Source organism: Zonotrichia albicollis, chromosome 6, assembly GCF_047830755.1.
Source record: "Zonotrichia albicollis isolate bZonAlb1 chromosome 6, bZonAlb1.hap1, whole genome shotgun sequence".
Classification (NCBI taxonomy): Eukaryota; Metazoa; Chordata; class Aves; order Passeriformes; family Passerellidae; genus Zonotrichia; species Zonotrichia albicollis.
Window position 1 is genome coordinate 33,948,493 of NC_133824.1, and position 26,997 is coordinate 33,975,489.

The 26,997-nt window shown below is 49.2% G+C and overlaps 1 protein-coding gene across 2 annotated transcripts in view; it reads left to right on the plus strand.

Moving 5' to 3' along the window:
- The window catches only part of ALX4 (ALX homeobox 4), a 42,749-nt gene that overhangs the window by 1,820 nt on the left and 13,932 nt on the right, over nt 1–26,997 (plus strand). The window contains exons 1-2 of one of the 2 annotated variants that reach the window (XM_074543184.1): nt 3,658–3,990; nt 26,275–26,585. In XM_074543184.1, coding sequence (XP_074399285.1) covers nt 26,331–26,585 — 255 coding nt within the window. In that variant the 5' untranslated portion in view covers nt 3,658–3,990; nt 26,275–26,330. Of the gene's footprint in view, nt 1–3,657; nt 3,991–26,274; nt 26,586–26,997 lie in introns of those variants that run through there. The other variant, XM_005480129.4, reaches the window with a different exon arrangement.

The following is a 26,997-nucleotide window of genomic DNA, read 5'->3' on the forward strand; positions in this document are numbered from 1 at the left end:
ATTCAGAGCGCGTCTCCGCTGACGGGGTCCCATTCTCGATGCGTTAGTCCCAAAGGCAAGGACATCTATAGGACTGTGTCTCCAGGGAGACCCTAAGACCGACAATGACTACGGACTGGGGGCACGGAGGAGGTGGAAGAGGTCCGGGTCAGGCCAGCAATCCCATTTCTAGGCTGCCGCTGTCATTTGAGCACCCTTTGCTCTATTTACCCTTTCCCTCCATCTCTAGACTTAAAAGAGGGTAGAGGCGCCCCACTTACTTCTGCCTGTCTCCCAAACCGCGGCTTGCCAGGTCGCCTTCAGGCGCCATCTCTCGCCCCGGACTTACAGCTGTGTCCCCGGATCCAGCTCCACAGCCCCAGCTCCCCCGCGCACAGGTGACTCCCCTTCACAGGAAAGGACATTAGGTCCTCTCCACACAGCCGTGCCCGGGGGCCGCAGGCACAGCCCAGCTCCGCTCCTTCCCGCTCCCGGTGGCGCAGCCATTCTCCCGCGGGTGGTGCCTCCTCACCGGGCGGCGCACCGGCGTCAGGGCTCTCTTAGAGGGCTGCTCGCACACATTTGCTGACCAGAGCTGACCCTCTCTTATGCTCCCTCTCTTCCCCTGCCCTTTCCCCGTGGGCGGACAATCCCCGCCAGCGCCAGGCCCGCTCCGCATCCGCGGAGGCCTTCTGGGGCCAGCCCGAGCTCCGCGGGAAAGGACGCACGGTGGGACCGGGGAGACTCGGGGGGTTGAGGCCCGTGCAGGAGATAACCGCTCCCCGCTTCTTCTGGGAATAGGATGGCAGGTCAGTCCCCTGTGCCTTCCCCGCCGCCCCGACATCCTCTGTCAGCTAACCGGCTCTCTTGTTTTGTAGGTTGCAAGGCCCAGGGCGCCGGCATAGCCTGTGATGACACATTAGAACCCCCCGGTAGAATTACACGAGTTTATTGCCTTCCTAACCGCCGGGGTTCCCCTGATTTATTTTCCAGCGAGGCTCGGGGTTCTCCTTCAGTGGGAGCCCCGCGGCGGCGGCGGGTGGCCCGGCCAGGCCCAGACCGCGCTCGTTGTGAGCCCCTTGTGATGTGGCTGGGGCCGGTGGGCTGTAATGAGAGACACATGGTTCGGCAAGGATAATTAATAGCAATAGCGATAATAATAGTGCTTAATGGCTGAAGGGAGAGACTCGCTAATAACAGACAGATCGGGGTTTCGCAGAGCGACTGCCGCATCCATAGGCGCCTCTCCGCCTTTTCCCAAACCGCGAGACCACCGCGCCGGGCGCAGGAGCTGTGCCCGAGGACCCCCCTCGAGGGCTGCAGGGACGGGGACACCTCGGAGTCGGGGCAGATCCCCCGGCGCGGTGAGCCCGGGGAAGCGAAAGCCGAGCTCATTCTCCGCAGCGGGCACCGGCGCGGTCAGCAGCGCACCCGCGGCGCTCACGGCGGTGAGGAGAGCTGCCCGGAGAGGTTCCCTCGGGAAGCCAGGGACAGGCGACTGTCCCACTGCTTCCCGCCGACACCCGCGGCAGCTGCGGTGCTGGTTCTGCCGTGCGCGCTGTGCCGAGGGGAAGGAGCCGCTGGCTCCCCGCGTCCCCTGCTCTGCGGGCCTGAGCAGGATGCTGGGCTGGTGGGCGCCGTGACTGTAAACCCCTCGATTTTAAAAACAACAAAACCCCAAAATAAGAGGAAAGAAACCCCAACCAAGCAAACAGAAACCGAGGCCAGCCAGCAGCAGGCTCTCCTGCCCGGCGATACCCGGGCTGCCGGCTGCCCCCGCGCCCATCCTTGCCGTGTGCCCTTCGCCCGGGCCGGTCCCTCCTGGGGTGTTGCTCCCCGCACTGCGGCCCCGCAGCCCTCGCCTTCCCCCGGTGGCTGTGGAGGCCCGGGAGAGCCCGGAGCCGAGCGGGCGGGGGCACGGCGGGCATGGCGCACACTCAGCTTGCTGCAGGGACAGGGTGTCCCCTCCTTTTTTTAGTTGTTTAATTTCATTTTATTTCTTTAATAAACAAGTCTTTTTGAGTTATAAAAAGCCCGAGCCTGCCATCTATTGCTCTCGGCTTCTATTTCTAGATCTAAGACCTTCCACTGCATTGTACTGATAAATATAGGCCGGGGAGAGCGGCGGCCGTAAATACACGGAGGACACGGACGGCAATGGTCGGAGCGCTTCCAGCCCGGCTTCTGGCAGGGACAGCGGCACCGGCGGCCCTGGCTCTCGGCCGGGCTCCCCGCGGCCCCTCGCAGTGGCGGCTGCCATCCTGTCCCTATGGGCTTCCCTGCACGGCTCCTTCTGTGCCGATCCCGCTGCCCCTGCCCTGCGACGGCCCGGCAGCCTCGCCCTGCTCACCCCGCGTTCCCTGCCTCCAGCAGGGGTACGGGCTGTTCCACAAACCGGCATGGGCAGTGAAACCCGAATTCTTTAAAAAAAAAAGTCACAGAATGAGAGAATCTTCAAGGCTGGAAGAGACCTTCAATATCATCTAGTCTTGAGAACAGGTTATATATCTTGGCTTAGGAGGGCAAAAAGCTTTCGGATGATTTATGTGCTGTAGTAATCTGACTTGCTATTTCTACTGCATGGAGCTGAATAAGTTATATTTCTTGAAACATATGTATTCACATACCCCTATACACACAGAAATGTATACGTATATTGCTGTCTAGAAATTCCGGCTGGAACAAAATACTTTCGGGAGTGAAGGCCAGCGTGATGGGGATGTTTGCCCAAAGGAAACAGGAGAAAGGAAAGGGCTTTCTCTAACGGAGGAAATTCTTTAAGTACCCTGTTATGCAAATAACGACCATTTTTTTTTATTTAGCTAGCAAATAAAAAGTGCGGCCGTAAGTGCGTTATTATTAGAAGTACAGAAAGCCGCTGGTGTAGGAATCGGAGGCTCGCTGCGTGCTTTTGAAATTGACACTTTTAATGGTTTTCTCCTCCTCCTCGTTCCCCGATGTAACGTAAGCTGCAGGCACGGCAGGAACTAGCTCGCTGGCGGTCCCTGTCCGCCTCCCGCAGGGACCGGCCGCTGGCTGCCGGGGCTCGGGGCTCCCCGCCGGCGCTCAGGGGCTCTGCGGAGAAGGCCCCCTTTCCCGGCTTCCGTCACAGCCCCGAGCCCGGGGAGGAACGGGGGCCTGTGCTCCCCTTGGGACTCCCGCAGGGCTCCCCCACCTCGGGGATGCCGCGTCCCCGCTCCGGCATCGGGCCGCCCCGCCGAGGATCCCCGCAGAGCGGCTCTGCCAGGAGTGAGGGGGATGGCGGTCCCTGCCCCGAGCCCGCCGAGAGGCCGGGGTGCAGGGGCTTGCGGAGGGGTGTCCCGAACTGCCGCGGCCCTTCGGTCCTGCCTCCCCTTCCCTCTCCCCGCGGCTTTGATCCCGGCTCCCCGCTCCTGCCCGGGCTCCTTCCCCGCGGCCGGGAGGCGGGTGGGGTGCGCGGCCTGCCCGCAGCTTTCTCCGCCGGGGTGGGGATTTGCCTCTGCCCCCGCAGCTTTCTCCGCGCGGGTGGGGAGATGCCGCTGCCCCCGCAGCTCTCTCCGCCCGGGTGGGGAGATGCCGCTGCCGGGATCCCCGCAGGGAGCAGCACAGGATATAAAGGGGAGAGGTGCGCGGGAGGCAGGCACGAGTGGGGAAGCGGGGCAAGGGGAGACGTGATCCAAGCTGGCATCAGGGAGCAGGAGCCGGCCAGCGGAGCAGGAGGGCGGGAGGCGAGGCGAGCTCCAGTGAGCAGGGCGGCAGAGCCGGCCCTTCCCTGCCGCTGCTGTGGGACCGGCTCCCGGCGAGGCTCGGCCGCCCGCTCCCGGCGTGCTGCTGACGCCGCCCTGGCAATAGCCCTCTCTTTTCCACAATAGGGCCACCAGATCTGCCATTCAAGGGTTCCGGCACCCTCCCAGGGAGGGGAGGGAGCTCTCGCCGGGAGTTTGGCTAAGCCTCTGTTTGAACAGACACTCGGAGGTGCGGGATCTCCTCCGAGGAAACCTGCGGGATTTCCTCAGGCAGCCAGACGCGAAGGTAGGGCTCACGTTCCTTACCCCTAGGGCCGCGCAGGAAGGTTTATTCGCGGCTCTTTCCAAAAGGTGTTTTGCACTTCTCTTGAATTGGACGGTAGAATTGGTAGATCTGGCTGGATGCTTTTATAGGATTCCTGACCCGAGCTGTTTATAACACTCATGTGTCAAAGGACCGGGAGACTCCCTCCCCCTGTATCCCCGCCGCTGCCTCCTCGCAGGAAGATTTCTTTTCGCACTAGAGCTGTTTATTTTCGACTTGTCCGCTGCTGATTGGAATTAACTCCGCTTTAGCCCTACACTTCAGCAGCGCACGCCTGTAAACCCAGCAGGACTTTACCAGCAAGAAAAAGGTGCGGAAAGAGAGAGAAAGAGTCTTAAAACTTTAACTAGTCTTAACTATTTTGAAAGAAACACAGAGCGAAGTAGACGAGAAAAAATACTGATGTAGAGAGAGATTTGGAGATGCTTATTTGAGTGCGTTTTTTTCCTAAGGGTTTGGTGTAGGAGTCCTATTAACAATATATGCTGATGCCAGATAGCGCAAATGAGCTCTGTGTGTGTTATCTGGAGCTGCAGGCTGTTTATTTTGTGCAGCCTTTTGAGTGTACATTCAGTGTGGTTGCATGACTAACTGGCTGGAGTGATTCACTGGCTGCTTTATGGGTGACTGCTCAAAACAAGTTGTGAATCAAAAGAGATTTCTTTGGCTGTGGTTTCTAACCTCCCAAGTTAAATGTACCCACGGTTTAAGGGGAGCTAATGTGCAGACTTCAATCCCTCAGATCATGAGGATTTCTTCATTTTCCAAGCCCTGCGTTCAAAGCCGTGATGAGTTTCCCTTGTAAGAGGGAGGTGATGTCTGAGAGGCTCGGAGCCGAGGTCTGCTGCTAAAGGACATCTCCGGACCTGTACATTCGGTCACCCTAGTTCCTGGCTCTTTAGCCAGTTTCGCTCCCTGGAACCCTTAAGATGCTTTATTACTTGTTCAGGGCATTTTTGCAGCTTAGCAATTGTCAAGTTAAAAGTGTGAATATGTCTTGGGGCAGTAAAAAGTTTTTATTCTCATTTTGCAGTTGGAAAAACTGACACTTGGAGTACCCGAGTGGCTTGTGCAAGGTGAAGCTGTGGCCACTCAGTGGCATCAGTGTGACCTTTTCAGGGCTGTGGCTCAGGCAGAAAGAAGCACTCAGCCGGCTTGAGAAGGAGCCACTTCTGGAGTCAGAAACTCATGGAGTAGAGGTCCCATGTGTGATTTTGTAGGGGCTTCAACTTGAGTTTCTTGACAGCCACGTCCTTATTCTGTGCAAAAAGCTGTAAGCAATCAGTGTGTTCTCATATCCTCGGATTTTTCAGTATGTAAAATAGGCTCAACCTGCCAATCCATGTTAATTGTCGAATCTTTAAAAAGTAACTCTTCAGTGTAGGCAACCTATATTGGCCAACACAAGATATGAGTTATGCTTTTCAGAAAATGCTGAGCAATCCCTGTCCCAAAAGTCATATGTTTCTGAGGTACTCCTCCTACACATCTGAAAAAAATCCCATCTCAATTGTTAATCATGTTGGAAAGCACAGGTCTAACATCTTTATGTAGATACATTTTCAAATGGAAAAAAGAGATAGTTGCGGATTAGGAGAAGCCTGAGTGGTAATGCAGCTGAAATGTTTCTCAAGTCACTCCTGTGACTTGAGAAACATTTACTAGGAGATGGATGGAAATATTTCATATTAATAAAATGTCAGAGCAATTAATCATAGTTACATGTGTCTCAGCAGCCTCAACTTGTAAAGGGAAGTTCCTAAGTAAAGGAGGAAAGCTACTTACATATAATAAATAAATGATCTCCACTTTATTTTCTGTGTGAGTTCAGATGATTCAATGCTATTATACATACTGGTGAATCTGCTTAGCCATATTTTTCATTCATGCTTGTAAATCATCTTCATATTTTGACTGTCACATAAGTAGATACAATGTGAAAGAGCAGTTGTGATTGTCATGATAATTCTAAGGTCATTTTTTGGTCAAAGAGAGGGATCAATGAGAAATAGGGTAAATTGATGGAGAGAGGAAGGAGAAGAGATTAATGAGGAGAGGCAGGGTAAGAAGAAGAAGAGAAGATATCTTGAATGGGAAAAAAGCAGTAACAGACTCAGCCTTATTATGGAAGGTGGTCTGCAATAGATTTTATGAAATATCTAAGTATGAACCCACCAGTATAAAATTCTTTATAACTCCCTTGAGAATAACTGTGATTCAACATTTTGTAGCTGCTGTCTTCAGGTCCCAGCAGGACTTAGTCATGACAAGTTGGTTTATCATGAGCTGTGGTCTCTCATCTGCACTGACTGAACACTGCTGCATTATCCAACTCAGTACTAAATGTCTATTTAAGTCTGTTTGTATCTAATTTTTTTTTTTTTAAATGAAGATGCAGTTCACGTGTTATCCTTTTTACACTTAATCTGCTTATTGGAAACAGATGGTTGAATCAGTATTGTTTCTAAGTATATTGTTTATTAGCAAGAACTAATAGGTTCATTAGCTGTAAGGCAGTGGGTGAGCTGGTGGTGCAGCCTGAAAGGTAAGCTGGTTTACTCACCAACAGACTGTGCGCTGCATGCTGAGCCTGGCTGCAAACTCTATGGGACTTAACAGCCACCTCTATTCAGTGGAAGTCTGAAAAATAACCCTGCAAAACCAGAGGGCAGGGAGTCAACAGCATCAAGGTCCATCAGAGAAGTGCTATCAATGAGGAATGAGAGTACAAATGCTTTGGGCAGACTGGTGTTGAGGGGAAATAAAATAAATTTGTAACTCAAAATAACTCCTCAATATAACTCCTATCTGACTGCTGTTCCCCATCTGGGCTCTAGGTGCAAGCACTGCTGCTTAAAAGAAATATCTCGCGTCACATCAGTTCCTCCCTGCAGCGGAAGCAATCCCCTTGGGACTTTGGATAGTGACTGACTGGTTCACTTGGGAGCTGTACATCAGTTTAAGGGTAGGATGCTGCTTCCAAAAAGGGAAATGGAGAACTGTATTCATTCTTTTGATGCAAGAGAGATCAGATAACAAAAGTGCTTGCAGATATCTAATCTATTCACGAGCAGTGGGAAGTGAAAGAAATTCACACCAAAATTAAATCAAAGCAAACCAAAGTTGCACAGTATGCAAAGGGAAAGAGTGCAATATTGAGAATTTTCCCAGAAAGGGTCAAAACCAATCAGAGAATGACTCTGTTCTGGAACAGTGCTCAGAGAGATCTGAAGCCCCATCTGCAAGACCATGACTCTGCAAGGTGTTGAGAAATGTGTGTGACACAGGCCAGAAGTTGTTTTACAAAACAGGGGAAACAGAAAAATATTGCTCAGCTCAAAACTTGAGACCTGTGCCATGGCAAGGTTTATGAAAGAAAGGGAAAGCCCTTCAAAAATCATACCACAGGCTCACAGGGGTACCCATCTGCTGGACATGGAACTGCTCTCAGGCTGTTGGGTCTGCCAGGTGGGGATGGGTCACCTGAGAAGACCGGTCCTTTCAGTGTGTGTGTGTGCACAAGCCCACAGCCTCAGGTTTTTCCTGCCCCAGAGATGCCACTCAAGAATTACTGAGTATTGTCAGTGGGAACATGTGGAACATGTCCATTCCCACTGTGAGGCCAGCTGGGAAGGGGAATGGGCAGAGCCTTGCTCTGCAGAGCTTACTCCCAGAGGGGAGCCCCAGGGCAGACAGTGGGGCAGGGCATGCCCTAGAGCCTGGGCCACAGTGCTGCACTTCATGAGGCAGGGAGACCTTCTGGAGCACCTCGAGATTCTTTTCCAGCCTTCCCTGGGATGGTGCATGCCCAGACCTCTTCCTCGAGCAAAGTCAGGAGCATAGCTGTGGCAAGGACCCATAGCTGAGAGCTGAGAAGCTCTGCACTATAGACATAACCTGGCTTATCAAGATTTGGTCTGAACCTTCATAAGCAGATTGGAGCCAGATATCACTCTGAGCTAGACAGGACATAGCCAAATGCTAGAAGGCAAGAGGAAGAAGAACCTACCTAGATTGGCAGAGGAGCTGCAGACATTTTGTGTTTCTCACATCTCTAGTGAGGACTTCCAAGATAAATAGCCGATGGACCAGACAGTTAGACAGAATGTACAGAAGGCCAGAAACACTCCACGAAGCTGTGGGATTTATGGCAGAGCTTACATATTGCATTTCAGCTCTTGAACAGAAGTTGGAAAGCTGCTACTGGACGAGAGGGAAGCTGGTTGCTTTATATAGTTATGAGCTCTTGTGCTAGAGAAATGAGTATTTCCATCCAGATCATACCACTTCAAGCTATTAGAAAAAGGGACTTATGAAGGATAGAAAGCAAAGGGGTATTGGCTGCAACATCAAACATGAGCACAGCAGCTCAGTTAACTGTGGGTCTGTTAGCAAGGGGGAATATCCACAGAGAGAGTTATTATAAATACATGGCTGGTCAGAACAGAGCCTCATAAAAATAAAAAAAAAATCATGAAAGGCCCAAAGTCAGCTCAGGAAAAGTAGGAACCTGTAGCTGTACATGCAAAGTTGGGTGATGCTGGTTTTAAGTTATAGTTAAAGCTATAATAAAGCTTATTTGTGCCTGGGCTTGGATATTAAGCTGGTATCCAGAGAACCCTGCTGTTCCCTTGTGCCTTTTAATTAGTTTGGGTTTGTGGCTGGTTGTCCTGAAAATCCCCTTTTCCTTGGCCTGGGTAGTAAAAATTGGAGTTCTTGGTTGAACAACCTTTTTCTCCATTTGTCAGCAGTCCACCTTAGAGGGTGGGCAGTGAGAATAGCCAAGTAGCAGGAGAGGGGTTTATCACCTGTGTAATTTACAGGCAACACAGGTGCTCATTCCAAATTTAAAGATGAAATGTTGTATAGGAGATGGGAAAATAAAACAACGTACAACAAGCACTCTTGAGAGCTCATTATCACCAAAACACTCAATAAAAGAGGTTCTGATGTTTTGCTGTGATGTCTTGAGGTTGTAAAGTCTTTAGTCATGCCATGAAAGAACTGTTTATGAGGAAAATGCAGACAGATAATGGCAAATTACTACAAGGAGGTGTGATGCTTTTCTTGCATGTGTTGTACTTCTAAAGTGGGTTCTCAAAGATGGGGAGAAACCCTACTGCAGTTGGTGATGGAAACTAGAGAGGGAGATGATGGGACAGTCCAGCATGGGTCTGAGGGAAGGCAAGGCCTGAGGAAAGTGTCCTTGCTGGCAAAAAATGCATGCAGCAGACCAGGCTGCTGGGATCCAGGAAATTGCTGAGCATAGCCAAGGTGGGAGATGAACTAACACTGAGCATACACATCACTGAGGCTGGGACCTGGTCAGTGCTGAAAGCACCAGGGCTTTCAGCCTGCGGTATTTTCCTTCAAAAACATGGCTCATGTGAAAGAAAGAGGTTTGGGCAGTCTGTTGGTGGTGCCTGCCTCTGTGGGCAGGCCCTGAGCTATCTCTTTGAGCTTCTACACAGCTTTTTGGACCTCATCAGCTGTCCTTGTTAGAGAAGAAAGCCAGCAGGAGCTTTGCTGTGTGATACATAAACCAGAGGGTGCTTGTGTCTTACCATTACTAGATAACATCTGGGATGTGCCTTACTAGGCTCATTTTGGTTTCCACAGTGAATATCTGGAGGTGAAAATGGCTTTCATGTTAGCACAAGTCCATCAAATCCTGTAGTATGGGTCTGCCATCCCCTGTGTAGAGCAGCCCTCCCTCAGGAGGCTGAGCCAGCAGGCCCTGCACAGGCAGCCACGTGTGGTACAGCTGGCATGTCCTGGTGAGGGGTGAACCCTTCAACAGGAACCAATGATGATTTATAAACAGGCTGTCATGAGCTCCAGGCTGCCAAGCTAAACTGAGCCCAGAGCAAGGTGAACTGCTGAAGAGAGGCATAGCATGCACCCTGGGCAAACTCAATGCAGTGGTTCCCCCATGTCAGGGAAGGGAGCACAGAACTGTCAGCCTGTCTGGCCTTGCAGGGCACTGATCCTGCTCCTGGAGGCTCATCTGAAGGCTTGCCAGGACTACAAAAGCTCCACATGCCCCTTGTGAGGAGAGAAAGCTACCCTGGCAGTGAAAGGAGAGCAGCCAGGCATTTTCAGGCTGAAGCAGCTTCCATTGAACACAGCTGGGGGTGCCTGCGGGGTCGGAACAGCGCTGACACAAGAGCACAGTCACCAAAGAGTAGTTCTGCCAGTGCCCTGTTCAAAGGCTTTTTTTTTGTGCAGATACCTCCCTCAGCAGGGCAGTAACCAAAAACTGAGACTACATCCTTTTTTACCTCCTTCTTCCACAGGGCGCAGGAATGAAAACTCTCCTGTTTCATCCATAGATGTAAGTTTGCAAGAGCAGAGTTCAAGGAACTAAGAGGGAGTGCTCCTCAAAAAGGCTCCTGGTGTCAAACAAGGTGTGATTTAAAAAACCAAAACTTCACTTGGCAGCTTTGTCTGCTTTTTGAGTCTTTTCAGATGAGCAAGGCAAAAGCCCTCTGGTTGTGGTGGGAAAGCTTGGAATTTAAAGATGAAATGATTTAGAGGAGATGGGAAAATAAAACAATGTACAACAAGCACTCTTGAGAGCTCGTTATCACCAAAACACTCAAAAAAGAGGTTCTGATGTTTTGCTGTGATGTCTTGAAGTTGTAAAGTCTTTAGTTAAGCCATGAGAGAGTCAGTTTTGAGAAAAATGCAGATAGATGATGTCAAATTACTACAAGGAGGTGTGATGCTATTCTTGCATGTGTTGTATTTCTGAAGTGGTCCCCAAAGATGGGGAGAAGCCATGCAGAGCAGTGTCTCCTGGGGACCTTACTGCAATTCATTGTCATTGATGTTGTTGGGCCTTTGCCTGAGACAGAATCTGCCAGACAATATTTGTTGGTAGCTATGGATTTCTTTAGAAAATGACCTGAAGTTTACCCAAAAAGGAACCAAGAGGCTATGAAAGCAACCAAGCTTCTAAGGGCTGAATTTTTCACCATATTTGGGGACCAAGACACAAAGAGCATGGAACAAGGCAGAGGCTTTGATGCCAAAGTATTTAGACAGGTTTGTCAGATGCTAGTAAAGGCAGTAGGAGGTATCCAGCATCCTAAAGATAGTAGGGAGGAGAAACTTGGCTGGTGCTGAGAGAAGGCATTGAGCCAATTGTGTGCCACCTGGCCTAAGATGCCACCATTTACACTCCCTGCTCTTCCTGTGCTGCTCCTCAAGGCTTGGGTACCTGCCCCGTGTCAGCATCTGAGAGACTTTAGTGTGTTTTGCACAGCACTAAAACCCCATGAGTGTGCAACTGAATCACACCCCAGACACTCCACAAGAGAGTGACAAAAGAACCAGGATGATCCAGCCCTTTGTCTATTCTGTTGGGTTTTAATGACTTTCAGAGCAAAGGGAAAGCACTGTCTGACCCCAGTTGTCCTTTTCAGATATTAGCCAGGAAACATAGCATAGTCTTTATGAGAAGTTCCTAAATCTAGACTTTGTAAGTCTGGTCTATCTGGACTCTGCAAAAATCAAGTGGAACAACCTAGGTTTTTCCAATGCAAATATAGTGAATGTTCTCTGATGCATGCTTTTGTGTGTTAATCTGGCTGCTTGCACCTCCCACAGAGATGGAGATACTAGGAGCCTGCAGCAGATAAACCATGGTCTGTAGCACTGACCACATACATGCATTAACATGTAAGAGAACACTGGGTCCTGGCCAAGGAGAAGTTATGAGGGTAACTGAGTGGGTCCTGAAAGCCAAGAACGCAGCCAAGGGTGTTGAGTCTGGTAGAAATTAGTTCCCCACTGGGGAAAAACAGGGAATGGCCTCATTTAGCCCACAGATTTCATTAAAACCAAGAACTTTGCTGAGAACTCCTCCTCAGGATTTCAAAAGAAAAGGGAGCAGCAGCTGAAAGCCTGTGGTGACATCTCAGTGGGAGCAAAGTCAATCTAAGCTCTGTGAAAATGTCCCAATAGGAAAATGTGATATGAGTGTGTAAATAGCTACCCTGGTTGCTCTGGCATTTCCTCCCTGTATGCCTGGCATGAAGTAGGTCCATGGCTCTGTGTTCTTCTGGAAGGAGGCTGAGCAGGGCATGTTTGTGCAGGTATGCCTGACAGAGGTGAGCAAACAGTTCCCTTTTGTTAAGTCCTGTGCCAGAAGTATTAACACAGTGGTGTGAGCATGGGCCCTGAGGACTGCCCAAAGCACATCCCAGAGCATGCCTGGCCCAGGTGGCAGGGGAAAGCAGGGCAGCTGGCAGCATGACCGTGATAGCAGTGTAGCACCGTGGTAGAGGTGACCTGCTCCTCACCCTATGGTGCCCTGCCCAAAGGATGTCAGACCACCCCTTCTCCAGGCAGGCAGTCCTGCTCCACATCCTTCAACTCTCCTGTCCCAGATTTCTCCTGGGGCAAAAACCATTAAACAAAAAGAGAGTACGCAGGCTTCCAGACTCTCCCTGCCTGGTAATAACCTATGAAGGTTCCTACTGTAGCACCCAAACACCACGGTCCATCAGCTGACAGGAGACAAAGTAACGTTTAATTTTCTGTTTGTTAGATCATGTTCTTGACAAAGTTAAAAACTAATGTAGTCCACAGTGCACTGCAGTTTGAAGCAAATTTGACTGTATAGCAGTTTATAAGCCTCAGCTTCATAAATTGCAGGAGATGTCAGTGGCAAGAACAATGTGGTTTAAGCCAAGTCAGGAAGCTGCATCTTTGCTTTGGAAAACAGGGGCCAGAAGCAGCAAATACTCAGAGGGTCCCTGATGCCAGGCAAATCTCTCATTACCAGCAGGCACAGCCCAGGGCTGTGCTCCCTTCTTTGGGATGGAGAGTTTCCTCTAGCACTAAAACCTTGGCTCTAAAACCCTGGCTTCTTGGAAGCTACATACCCATAACTGTGTTTGCTGAGGGGGTTTTGGAGTTTGGAGTCCTATTATTTACATCCAACTGTATATTTTCTCCTGAGAGCCCTATAAACCAAATGAATTGCAGAAGAAATCGCACATTCCCACACAGGTGTGTTTGCTCCTCATGAATCCAAAAAACCATGACCCAAATGTATTGTGAGATAGTAAATCTGAGAAGGCAGTGTGTGGGAAGCCTAGCCTGAGATGAGAAGGAAGGAGAAAGCAGCCCACTGCAGCCCCCAGCATCTTTCCATGCAAGCACACTGAGCCTATGAGCTGGAGATGCTTTGGGAAAACAGAGGCCAGCTGGTGCCTAGTGGCCCCACTATAGACAGGAGCCCTCAGGCACTGGAAACTGAAGTTTTTATCTGTTCTTCCTAAATTTCAACCCTTCCAGACCCTTGCAGACAGGCTTGCTTCTGAAGAGAAAAGAAAGCTGGTGAAAAGGGATCTTGCTCTCATCTAGGAAACTGAAAGAGCACGTACCTTTCCAACCAGTGCTTTCCAGGTGTATTGATTCCAGCCCATGTTTTCTGATTGTGTATTTTATTCTCCTCTCTAGGCCGGCCTGTCTGCAGTCACTCTTTCCATCTGCTTTTAAAGCCTCCTGCTGCTTCCCACCCTGCTAGAAAAGGCAGCTTCTAAGCACTGAAGCTCTGCTTGTGGCACTGGCATCATGATGTCTCTAGGCAGAGACTTTCTGAGTTGTGGTCCATGTCAGCACACAGCCACCTTTATGGAGATGAGGTATCTCCCAAAATAAGGAAGCATTTTGGGAGACAGGGAGGAGGAGGGATGAACACCCTGTGTGTTTTATTTGCAAATTGTGAGCAAGATGTGAGTTTTTGAGGTCTGTCTGGGACACAGGATTGTTGTTGGGATGATGGTTGTGAGTAATCTTTGGTCAGCAGATTGTGTGTGTGTGGGTGAGCTGGTGCAAGGAGCAGGCAGCTGAAAGGGCTTCCATGGTGGTGAGTGGAAGGTGGACACAAAGGATGAGTCCTTGTTCCCTGATTGGATGAGCACCTCTGGCAGAAGCAGGTTTCTGGGACAAACATTCCTTTTCACAAGTTCCTAAAGATGGTTTCTGTAAATGTTTGCTAATGTTTACTTCACATTTGTAGTCAGTCATGTCAATACGATCCCGTTCTGGAATGCTAACTGGAAGCAAACACAAAAGTGGGCATGAACTCAGCTGTCTAATTTAGGCTGATTTTCATGGTAATTATCCTTCATGTAATCATCCAGTTTGGTTGAGAACTAGTGGTGCTCCAGGAGTTCCTCTCCTTCCAAGAGTCATGATTTTTTTGTTTTCTGTTAGGAAAATGTGTTACCAGAGTCACTGTTGTTTGTGTCTACTGCCTGACACTTCATACCACAATCCTGCATCCAGTTTCTTCTAACTTAATCAAAATTTAACAATCTTGCCTAAAAGCTCCCACAGCAGTTGTTTGCCTCTGGCTGTTTTTATAATACTTTTTTTTTTTAAAGTTCTTCGAATCAGTTAAGACATTTCCAAGAATGTAAATAAAACTAAGCACATTTTTGTTTTCTCCATGTCAGGAAAAATCCAATGATGACTTTTTTCATAAGTTCTGCCGCACTATGCTGTGGAGCAAGATCTTCAGATTTACAGTGGAGCTGGGCTTTGGGTAGGAAAAGTGCTTTGTGACTTTCCTCTGAAAGATTATCCAACAACTAGCCACAAGGAGTTGCGGTTTGAACTGTCTCAGTAGTGACACCTTTGATTTTCACACCTAAAGACGCTGCAGATTTCTCATGTTTTAGGAAGTGTTTTCAGCCAGGTCTGAACTTACTCTTATTGCAGTGGCCATTTGCCCTGGTAGCTGGTCCAGCCTTGCTTGGACCCAGGCAATGAAGGGGAGCAAAGGCTGGGATGAGGATAAGGAATTCTGATGTGGCAGAAAATTGTTCTGAAGGAGTGTGCTGGACTGAATGGGGGTTTACATCTACTTGGCCAGGATGCAAAGGCATTGCATGATTCAGGGCATCTGAGAGGCACAGGACCTTCACCTCCAGGCTGCAAAAATATTAGACAGTGCTAAGTACTTTTTAAAACTCAGGCTTAGATAAAATGTGTGTTGTGTACTCTGTCTCACTTTGCCATCCACACAACACAAGAAATAGCAGTGCCTCAGCTCTCAGGGCTTGCTGTGACTCGGGCATCGCTGTGGGACTCTCTGGCACAGCTCTGTGGATGCTGTGGGGAGCCCAGGTGACACTGCTGAACAGGGTGTGGGTGCCAGGCAGTAAATAATGATCACCTTCCAACACTGGATGATGATGAGAAAACTGAGAAGTGTTCACCATAGAGAGGGGTGCAGGGTCTATGATCCAAAGACCCAGAAAGCAAGAAGTGTTTAGCTGGTGAGTATGTGCAGGATGGGCAGTCACTGTGAGGATGCAGCTCACCAGGCACAGTCTGGGAAAATAACTGACTCTCAGAGATGGAGTAGAAAGTAAAGGTCAAATGCTCTTGGCTCATGCAAACCTACTTCTGGGTTTTTTGGTTGTTTTGGTTTTGTTTTTATTTCATTTTCCCCCCCTGGTGACAATTATATGTGTTGCAAGGTGAAGTAGTTCTCAAGTGAAATGAAATCCCTTTCTCTGACCTCAGAGTGCATAGCTCGCTGAATTACTTGACAAGCACAGTTTACCCTTTGAGCAATTCATGACTCCCCTTTCACAAGTAAGAGCACACTTTTGTGGATGTTTTCCTTGCTCAGTACTACTTAATGGATTTTTTTCCTTAATAACTGTCATTTGACCTGCATCTTGGGTTCAATCCCCATATGGCCCATTCACGTCAGACTTGGACTCAATGATCCTTGTGGGTCCCTTCTAACTCAGAATAATCTGTGAGTCTGTGAATGTTGCTATTCTCAGCTCAAAATTAAAAATGTAAGTTGCTGATTGTGAATACTATTTGTAGTTCATTTTCTAGAGGAATCTTAGGCACATCCATTCCATTTCCTCTTGGTGCCTCATTATCAACAAACCTTTGCCTCACTGCTTCTGTAAATCATTTTCATCCTTTTCCTTTGAGAACCATGTGTTTGGGCTCTTGTACAAGTGTCTCATGAGAGTAATTGGTCAAGTCATGGAGTATCAATTTTACTCCTTGATGAATTTTCAAAACTTCATTAAAGGGGGATTATTGAAAAACAAATAAGTATTTTTTTGGATGAGGAAAGCATTGCACTTAAACCATGATGCAAGCAGGGTTTCCCAGAATTTTACCAAGTACAGTGGCTTGTGTCAACTATTGGAATAATTCAAAATAATTCACTTAGATTATCCTGACTCCATAGTAAACATATACCTTCTCTCTTCCAGGTTATGAAGGATGTGGAGCTAGAGCCCCAGAGAAGTCCTAAGTTGGTATATATGTTTCAGAGCTTATGGCAAATGAGGGAGAGTTTCAGATACTTTTTCCCCACTCCTCACAGCCCCATCAGAAAAAACGGTGACGTGCAAGAGCATAGCACTCATCACTAATGGTGGTCTCCCATCAGATGCTGCAGCGGTGTTGGCAGCTCTTGGCAAACACCAGTGGTGGACACAGACCCAGAGCCTGACTGAGGCATGGGAGAATTGTTTGCTGCAGAGGCTGGAGGGAACCTACAGAGGCCAAGGGTTTATTAAACTTCAGTTTGACTGGAGCTGAAATATGTGCCTCTAGAGCAGGGCAGCAGAGGTTCACGGAGTCCTTGCTGCAGACATTTTATGACAGTCTTTGGGGATACATATAAGAAGACCAGGGCATTCTGAGTAATTTAAAAAAATATTTGTTTAGACTGTGTCAGGGTCAAGTGGAGTTTCCAAGCAAGCCAGTCTTAGATGGATTTTTCTGTCTTTGCCCTTTCTCCTCAGCTACGGTGTAGACACACTGGGGTTCATGGCCAGGCCATGCAGTGCAGCCACGTCTCCTCAATACCTCAAAACAACTCTCAAACTCAGAGAGACCTTGATGTCATTGTGAGCCCGCTGCACTGCATGTGGGCTCATGGAGACCAGGGATGAGAGTCCCTGGTACCAGTCATTGCTGCTGCCACCTTCACACCATGTCAGAAGTCTGGGTTTTCCCACCCCAATTGACATCAGCATCTCCTCTGCAGGAAACCCCTGTGGGGCTGCAGTACTGTCCCCACCTCATGGTGAGGATGTAAAGGTCAGGGGAAACAACTTGCTGCTCTCAGGTACTTTTTTGGATTGGTTATTGTGTCTTGCTGTTGGTTATTGTGTCTTGCTTCTTGGCTGGCAAGTTCCCAGTTTGACTGTGCTGCTTCTTGCTTCACTTTGGGATTTTGCTGCCCTACGACTCTCTGCCAGTAAAAGCTGATGCCAGTCTGTTGCCCAGGCCCAGTGATGGTGAATTAGTGGGTTTGGTAGCCAGAAACCTCATTTCTTTCTGGAATGCTTCTAAAAGCCTAGTGCTCATAGGAATTTTCCCAGACCTGGCTAGCCTTGAGTTTTGCAATGTGCAGTTGGAATGGAATTAAATTATAGATGTTCTTCCAAGAACAGGCAGGTTTATGGAGGGCTGAAAGTTTTTTTTTTCCTTGTCTGGGCCTTTCTTTACTAATCAACTGCATAAAACTAAAGAAAACAGAACTGCTTTGCTAAGAAATCTTGCCCAAACTTTGTCTCAATGTTTAAACTCAACCCTTTCTGTGGTTCTGTGAGGTTCAGCCAACTTTGGTTGTTTTCTGCTTTTACTCCAGCTTTCTATCACTCCTGCTTTCCAGTTTCCAAGTGTAATTGGTAGCACTCAAATCCCCCTGAGTTGTGTTGTATTTGGGTTCCAGTGGGGTTGCCACAGCACCTCATCCAGACTCAGCAGTCCCCAAGTCTTCTCCGGTGGGGCACCTGAGGGCCCAAACTGAGAAGCACAAGGAGCACCATGGGAGCAGTGTTGGGGAGATTTGTTTGGGCTTGCCTGACTGCCCATCTGAAGTACATAACACTGCGCTTTAGCACAAGGGTAGTCCAGGGACACACATGTGCTGCAGTGCCTTGCTGGACTAGGGCCACAGGCTGGCTGCTTCAGCCTGGCAGAGTCTGCTGGACCCTGCCCTGGCCAGCGCCCACAAGCCACTGAAGTTCATCTGTCATTAATCTGAACCAGGACTTCATAATGCAGATGCAGCTGAGCTCCTGCCCAGCCCATTACAAAATGGCCCTGAACTCCCTCCCTCTCACTGTCCCTCTTCCCACTCAGCAATTTTCAGGTGCAGGTCTATCCCTGCTAGCAGCAGCACAAAACAGACCACTAGAAGTCACCTCTGGGAGGCAGCTAAACTTCAGCAATTCTTGGCTGTCTCTGCTGCAGAGAGGTTGCTTTTGCAAAGCAGACAGACAGAAGAATGCAGAGAGAGGCAGACAGACCAACCAACCCAATGACGTGAACAGCGTCCAGGCAGGCACCAACCCACAGGATGGGGTGAATCACTCTGCAAGCTGGCAGCAGGGAATTAAACTGTGCCATAGCCAGACATCAGAGCAAGGATCATCTCCCTTCAGGCAGCTTTGTCTCCCCAGCCTTCCTCACCAGCAGGAAGTGGAATCCCCCACTCCCTCCTTGACCAGATGGCTGATTTATAACTTCAGTCACAGGAGATGGCTGGTGGGGACTCAGTGTCTTAGCATGGAAGATTAGCATGGAAGGTTAGCATGGAAGGCAACACACACATTGAAGTGTGGAAGGCTGCATGACTGCCTCATACCTCCCTCTTACCCTGTCAGAGCAGAGGTCCTGCTCAACCAGCACACAGCCTGCGGTGGAAGTTGTAGGGGAAATGTGCAGAGCATGTTGTGGGGAAGAGAGGCACCGAGTTGTTGCAGGGCAAACCTCTGGAGAAGATGACAGCTTGTGGCAAAGAGCCCCCTTTTCTCTTGCAGTGCTCAGGGGAGGGATCTTTTCAGATCCTTGCAGTGGCCAAACAACATGGGTAAGGTTAAGATGAATACATAAATCTGCATCTGATGGGGACTCTTATGCTCTTCCTTTCAGAGTGAGAGCTTAGCCCTAAGCCCTGCACTGACCTCAGCTGTCACTCACATGTGAACAGCACTCAGTGACTGCTGTCAGCCCCAGAGCTCCGCAGTTTTACCTCTCTCTGCTGCAGGTGCAGGGCCTGACTTCCCAGGGCCCAGCACAGGCAGGGAGCTGAATCCCAGATGCCTTAGATGCCACTGTCACTAACACAGCTGGAGACAGCAGCCAAGCAGAGGAGCAGCAACCTTGCTGGATCTAGATTTTTCTAAAAGCAACATAACAGAGGAATTACTGAATGATCCCAAAGACCTGGTGGATTGGGCAGACATTGCTCCAGATGCTGACAGCCAGTAAGGATGTCCCAGGAGGAGAACTCAGACAGGAGCAGAACAGAGTTCCCACACTGGGACAGAGCTTTAAGGTGTGCAAAACCCTACAGTGCTTGTCTGTGGAGAACATAGGTCTTCAAACAGCACTGAGGACCTGTCTGTTCTGTGTGTAGGTGTGAGTCTATGACTGAGATGACACCATTCAATACTTTGTCCAATATTAGTGATGCTGATTTTTTTTCTTAATGAAATCACATATTTCATCCATTCAGCACTGAGCTAAGTCTTCAGAGCAGTTAGGTGCTTACATCTGGTTCTGAGGAGCTTAGGAAAAACCAAAACCCTCAGGTGATCGCTGTCATGGCAAGGCATGCAGGACTGCTTGGGAAGGAGGAGACTACTTATCCAAAATGTATCAAAACCAGAGCCAAGAGGAAACTGGAAGCCCTTTCAAGTCCCCTTCTCATAGCTGTCTGCCTTGTCCATCTTCTCTGGCTGGTACTCACTGGGGATACGTCAGTTCAGAGGTTCTAGGTGGCTTTTGGTTCACATGCACTGCTTTAGGAAGAGACCCAAGTATAATGGAGCAGAAATTCACCATTTTTCCTAGCTGTTTGTGACATGCCAGTGGGACATGTGGGAAATGAGACATTTTAAAATGCATTAGCTGACCCATCTTGTCTGTCATGCTTTCGAACTTTGCACATGGCCTGGCATGCTGCAAACCTGCAGCTGACCACCCCCATGCAATGCAGTTTCATTTTCTCCCCATGGAGGCAATGGCAGTACATTTTCTTGCTCTTTCCTTATATCATGTTCTGGGAGCCAGAAAGTCAACTGCAATTGCAGCAGGTTGCTAGAAGCATTTTTGTGTCTTCAAAATTTGCTAGTCAGCACTTTCCTGCTTTTCAGATGGATGTGCCACATGAAAAAGGACTTGGGGAATGAGCTGTGCCTTTTTCTCTAGCCACAGCTTCTATGCAGAGTTTTCAGAATTGATTTGTTTATGTAAAAGCCAGTTTTGTTAGCATCCTTTAAAAGACATGAAAGAGGAGCAAGCAGCACATGTTGCATTTGTACAGACAATGCTGAGCTCTCCCCAAGTAGCCACAGGGTGTGTGAATCCAGCTAATCAGGCAAGAAAGCAACACATGCCCTCAAAAACAGATGTTTGTATTGGGGAAACAAAAACCTAGTTCAGAATAAAAGTGAGAGGAACAGCAATTTTCCCAAGTAAATAGTGCATATTCCCATGGCTTGCTGTGATGTAAACTTCTCAGCAGCACTAGAGCTAATGTTTATCAAGCTGTCTGTCCCCAAACTCATACAGTGATTTAATCCAGGAACAAGAGGGCTTAAGTGCAGCAAGGGATGAGGTGAATTTGAGTCCCACAGGAACATCTCCCAGGCACAGAGTGGAGGTAGAGCCAGAGACTCAAGTTATACGCTGGCTTCAGGGCCACCAAAAATCCACCCATGGACTTACTGAGTGGGACCTTCGACACTGTCTCCAGATTGCTTTTCAGCAGCAGAAGGAGGTTTTTAGACCTTTCTGCTCCAGGCCATAGTATTGCTCCTGCTGTATGCTCTGATCAGTAAAATAAGTCTGTTCTCAAAGAGGAGAGTACTAGGAGTGGTGAGGAGGAGCACAGTAGAGAGAAACACTCCTTCCCCCTTTCATTCTTTTACAAGTAGACTTTTCTGTGGGACTTCACTCTGCTTCCAATTAGCTTCCCAAGGTGATCAGGTACTTCACAGCTGGTTTTAGTCTGTGAGTTCCACTGTGAGTAACCACTGAGTGTGTCCCCCCTTTGCTGCAGAGCCTCAGGAGGCTGCAGCAGCAGAGCAGCAGTGCCAGCAGCTTTGACAAGCTCAGCAGAGATGGACAGTGTCCATGCAGATGAGAATATTCATGCAGTAGTCTCCTGAGCACAATGGAAAGCCAGTGAATGCTGTACCTTGAGCAGAGGAACAGCACAGACTTTATTCAGCCTTCCTTCAGGTTCTGCAGAATCAGCCAAAGGAGGCCCAGCCTGGGAGGGATGGACAGGCCAGATACTCATCCTTATCCAGAGCTGAAATGGAGATGCTCCAACCAGCTTCTGCTTAGCAGCAAATGGTAACTGCAGCTCCCAGAATGAAGCCAATGGTTTGTGTCCCATCTAGGATGATACCACCTGCATCTAAGAGATGGATGCTGCCCAGTTTTACACTTCAGTTGGGCACAAGAGTGAAAGTATGATTAAGCATCTGATCATTGCAAATAAAATCAGTGATGCCACATACAACTAAAAAAGTGTTAAAATCTTTTCTCCATGTGCAGACTGCAAGAGTACTGACTCCCTGAACAGAAATAAACCTAAATATTTGGGTCTTTATATGTCTAAAATTCAGTAACTTTGTTTTTTCCTATATAACTCAAAATGTGGATGTTTTTTAAATAATAGTCTTGTGCTGACTTCTAGACTTTAATGACAGATAGGAGGCAGAAGACTGCAACAGACAGCTTAGAAACAAGTATAATCATTTCAGCATGTGCTAAGGCAAGATCACAGCAGTTGGATAAGGTTCCTGTAGTTGGCCAAGTCCATGAGGTGTGCTGCCTGGGCTGTGGTGCAAATCTGCCTTGCTAAGAAGTGTAAATGCACTGCCTGAACCCTCTCAGGGCAAAATTTTAGCACCAGTATATAAGCAAGAGTTGAGAGAATTACATTAAGAGCTTTTATATTTTAAAGGGCCATTGCTATGAAGAGTCAGACCATGCCTGTGCAGGCAAGGAGACCTGCAGTGGCCAGCACTGGAGGCCATGGAATTTGGGGGTGGGCAGGGGGGAACACCCCTGTGCCCACACTTGGACAGGAAGGCAGAAGGCTCCAATGTCATTTACTGTGGGAGCAGAGGGGCAGGCTGGTGCAGCCCATGCCACCTGAGCCATGCTCTTTGGACATGGGTTATCCACAGGCAGACAATGTCTGTGAGCTGCCACAAGCCAGTAGGAGTTCCAGGCTGTTCTTGAAGCCTCCCAGGACTGGGATAGCATCAGCTCTTCACTGAGACTGTAATAAATTGGACAAGATGCTGCCAGAGCAGTACATTAGCAGTGCCAAGACCCAGCAGGCTCTTTTACCTGCAGCCCAGGGGAAATTGCCCTGTGCTGGCTGTGTCCCTGCCCTGTGCTGGCCATGTTGCTCTCCTGCAGCCTTGTGGGCTGTGGGGCTGCCATCGCAGGATCTGTGTGAAGGAGCCTATCAGGCAGGAGCTGTGGCTTGTCATGCATTTGCTGTGAAAAGCAGATTTACCATTTCAAGTTGAACCCAAAGGTGTGTGTTGGAAATGTCCCAGTCTCCATCCCTGTGGATGCACCAAACTGAATTTGCTCTAAATTAAATTCCATGGATAAGATTGAACATAGCGAAGATTTTACTTCAGCACCCTCTCAAAATAGCAGACCTGAGGAACAAAACAGATACAAGCTGTGAATCCAAACATTCTGACAGCATGATAAAGATGACTGTTCCCTCCAGGAGTGTGTCCGCAGAGCAGTGCAAGGCCTTGCTGTCTCAGGGCCTTACCTCATGGCCACAGGTGAACACGGTCTTGTGTCTCCTGCACCCTCTTTCTCCTCCATAGGGCTCCCAGGACATATGTGGTGAGATTTGAAAGGCATTATTCTGCATATCCCCTGCAGAAGTGGGAATGCAGGCATCCCTCCCGCCCAAAAGGAGCTGCAAGATGCTTGGGGCCCACATGCCCAGTTATCCTGGACTGTCCCATGGCAGATGACACAGGGTGACTCAGGGAAGATCTTGGGAGCTCTGATGGTCTAGCAGGCAGCCAAGGCACTGGGAGAGCAGGGTATAATTGTGGGAAGTCAGAAAATATCATCCTTCTACTGCTATGAGGGCAAGGATGGATTGGCAAGCAGTGGAGGAGGCACCAAGCTCTGCTGTCAGGCTTGTAAGGGTGCAGTGGTGCTCACATCAACTCCTTGTCATAGAGATCTCCACAATATGTAACTCAAGGTCTCTCTAGGTTTGATTAGAAACAGACACCCCAAACTTTGCACTGAAACTTTGAGGCCATCTCCAGTTACAGGAAGTCTGGGCATATCCATATGCAGATGTATGCAATTTGTTTCACTTCAGCAGTTAGCATCACTGTTTAAGGTCAGGGAGCCTGCTTCTAGGGAATGAGAGTTGCTTCTTGGGATGCACACCATGCCCTCCCAGCACTGCCATCAGGCCCTCCATCCCAGAGTTTCTGCTCCTCCCATGGAAACTATTCGTCCCTACCAGGGCCCTCAGGGGCTGGAGGTGAGGAAGCCCCTGTGTGCTGCAGTGCAGGAGCACTAGGGCAGCATGACTGAGCTGCAAGAAGGGCTCTGGACTGGCAGAGCAGGCATGGAAACACCCCTGTGTGTGCAGCAGGGACAGCCCTTGCTCCTTGGGGCTGATGGCTTGGGATGGAGATAACTTATCACTGCTGAAAATCCTGGGCCCAGCTCTCAGCTGCAGTTTGAGCTATGCTGTCAACAAAATTAGAACAGACACAGAGCTTTTCTCTGTGTGTGTTTGTGTTTGTGTGTGTTTGTGCAGACCCCTCCCCAGCTGACTGAGCTCCTGAGGCAGAAAAAAAACAGCAGAGGATTTCCCAAGGAAAGGCTTCAGGTCTGGTGTTTGCTGCTGCTGGAGCTGCAGGAGGCTTAGGGATGCAGCCAGAGCAAAGCTGTGAGGGAAATGTACTGAGCTTCCTAACATCATAAATAATAAAAGAAAGAGAGAAAGGAGGAAAAAAAACCCAAGCCAACCTCTTGGAATACTTTATTTATTACTCTGTCTCTACTGAGTCTCATAGGTGGTAGTCCATTGCTGCAGACTTTATGGAACCGCTTTATTTTCAGTTGTAAAAATTATAAATATCATGTCTGTAGCTTATGATTTACCAATGCTGTGGGGCAGGGTACTGTCCCAGTCCGTTTTGGACAGGTCTGTCCACCTGCACCCCCCAGGAGCAGTGGGAGAGGTCAGCCAGTTGGAGAAGACAGGTTCTAAGAGGAGGCTGTGTGTCAGTCACTGGCCTAGACACTGGTCCTGGAACCCAGGGAGCATAAATTTTTACAAAATGTTCCCAAGGATCAAAGCAAAGAGCGCTGAGATAGGCATCAAGCTTTGGTAGGCTTTGTAGGGAGCTCCTCAAAAGTCTGAAGGAACAATATTAGAGAAAGCAATACATCTGAAATCACAGTAGGGTGAAAGTGGCAGGTAGCTCCATTGCCTTCATCCAAGGTCTTTCTGCAAGCCCTCTGTACCACCTGGGCAATTTTCTTCCTAAATCCCTTTCACAGCTCATTCCCCCAGGCTAAACCTGGGCCACCCTTGCTCTCATGCCTGAGGGTGACAGCCACATTTCACCCTCCAGGTTTCATCCCAATCATCTCAGTGCAGCCTTTCAGCTGTGAGAGTGAGAGATGGACAAGGACTTGTACACTGTGCACCTTCTCACAACAATTCCATGGGCTTTTGGCTGTGACAGGGCTGTTCACAGAAGGGCTAAACTGTAAACATACAGTGAATTAGCAAAAGAATTTTGTAACAAGAGATGAATATTGCCAAAGACACAGGCGAAGATGCCTAAGCTGGCATTAATAACACTATCACATTGCCAGGGAAAAGCTCCCAGTGGGGACATCACTAAATAGTGGAACTGTTTCCCAGAAAGACTGATCCTGGCCTGGTAAGTTTTAAAAATAGACTAAAGGGAAATTTCAAAAAAATAGGAGACACTTGATGTGCTCTTGGCTTGGTAAGGAGAGCATATAGGATAGAAAATACCACAGTATCACTTCCCACATATTTAGGAACTGAGCGTAGTGGCTCAAGGTTAAAACCTGCAGTAGGGCTACCATGCTTTTGCCCAAAGATCCCAGCCAGAAGTGTGGCCAGGTGTGACACTCAGCTGTGCACTATATGGCAGGTAGCCAGTTGCTCACACAGATCCCTCTTTTTCTGTCCTGGGTTCAGCCCACCATGCAGAGCAGTGGCATCAGATAAGGGAGAGCCATGGATCCCCTCTAGGGTCCTGCTGGTGTAGCATCATTCTTGCTAATAAAGAGGACACCCCTGTCACTGGTGGAAGGAGGTGTGCAGGAGAGGACACACAGTGCCTCTGCCTGAGGGTGCATACACCTCATTTACAAAGCTCAAAGGTGGTTTTTAGAAAGAAACCTGTTCACTGGTTCAGGGCTTGAAACCTCTTCCTCCTGCCTGCCATACTGCTCTCCTATGTCATGTCTCATTAATAAATTGTTGAGGGCAACCAGGTGGGAACAGTGCCCCAGACTGCTGTCACACTCCTCTCATTTCCCTCTGCCCTGCACACATGGGGTGCTGTTTCTGCAGGTGTCTCAAACTGTGCTTTTCCCCTTTCACAACCTCTTTGCCAAAAGCCGTGCAAGTCCTGGCAGAAGGCTGTGGGGGTGACTGGGGGTGTCAGTCAGGAGCACCTCTGCTGACGCACCAGCACTGCCAGAGGATGCAGGAGCAGGAAACAGACCCCACTGAGCACCTGATGTGGCTGCTCTGTACTCCTGGTTTTCTATGCTGTGTTATTCAGCAGGGGAGCAGAGCTGGGCTGGTGGCCGGGGACCTGCATGGTGCAAGGAGCAGACGGGTACCTCTCAGAGACCTTTCCTGTGGCCACAGCCAAGGAATGTAGTGCTTCATGGCATTCAACCCTGATGTGGGTGTTGAGAGGTTGAAGGAAGATCTTGCTGGAGTGTGTGCACCTGAGTGTGCAGGGCTCATCCTCCCACCTGGGTCTCTGAGAGGGAGCAGGAGCTGAGAGGGCTTGCCCCAACCTCCTCTTGCCTATCCGTGCTGGGCAAAATAGGTCAAAATATTTACATGTGTTTCCTTTTCTCTCTCTCCCTGTCCCCTCCCCTTGGTCAAACCTGCCCTCCTCTTCCCTCCCCTGTCTCGCGCTGAAACAGGTAAGGAAAGCGCTTTGGGAGAGCCTGACTTGCAGCCGAGCTCCGACCCTTCAGCAATGGACAGCAGCTACCTCAGCGTGAAGGAGGCCGGGGTGAAAGTGCCCCAGGACAGGGCCAGCACAGACCTCCCCAGCCCCATGGACAAGGCTGACTCGGAGAGCAACAAGGGCAAGAAGCGGAGGAACCGCACCACCTTCACCAGCTACCAGCTGGAGGAGCTGGAGAAGGTCTTCCAGAAGACCCACTATCCCGATGTCTATGCCAGGGAGCAGCTAGCCATGAGGACAGACCTCACCGAGGCTCGTGTACAGGTATGGGGGAAATCCTGCAGCTGGGTAAGGGATAGATGAGCTCCAAAAACCTCTGAGGTTCCCTTGCAGCCCCACCATAAGCTGCAGGCAGCTGAGCTCTAATCAGAACCTGTGGCACAGGGAATGCACGAGGAGGTTCATCCATGTCTGACACTGGTGTCACCTCCTTTATTTGGTCTGGTGTCCCACAATCCAGTGTTCACAGAAACACCTCTTGCCCTTGAGCTAATGGGACAGCAGGCGGGTAAGCCTCACCACCACCCTGAACAAAGTTTGCACAAAACCTGCTCTCTTCAGGAGGCTTGCAGGGGACACAGATTCGTTAGTCTGAGTTGGAGCAAGCTTTTCCACAGCATCGGCTCTTTCTGGCAGATGGGGCTGCAGGGTGACTGGGAGTTCAGTGCCCGAGAAC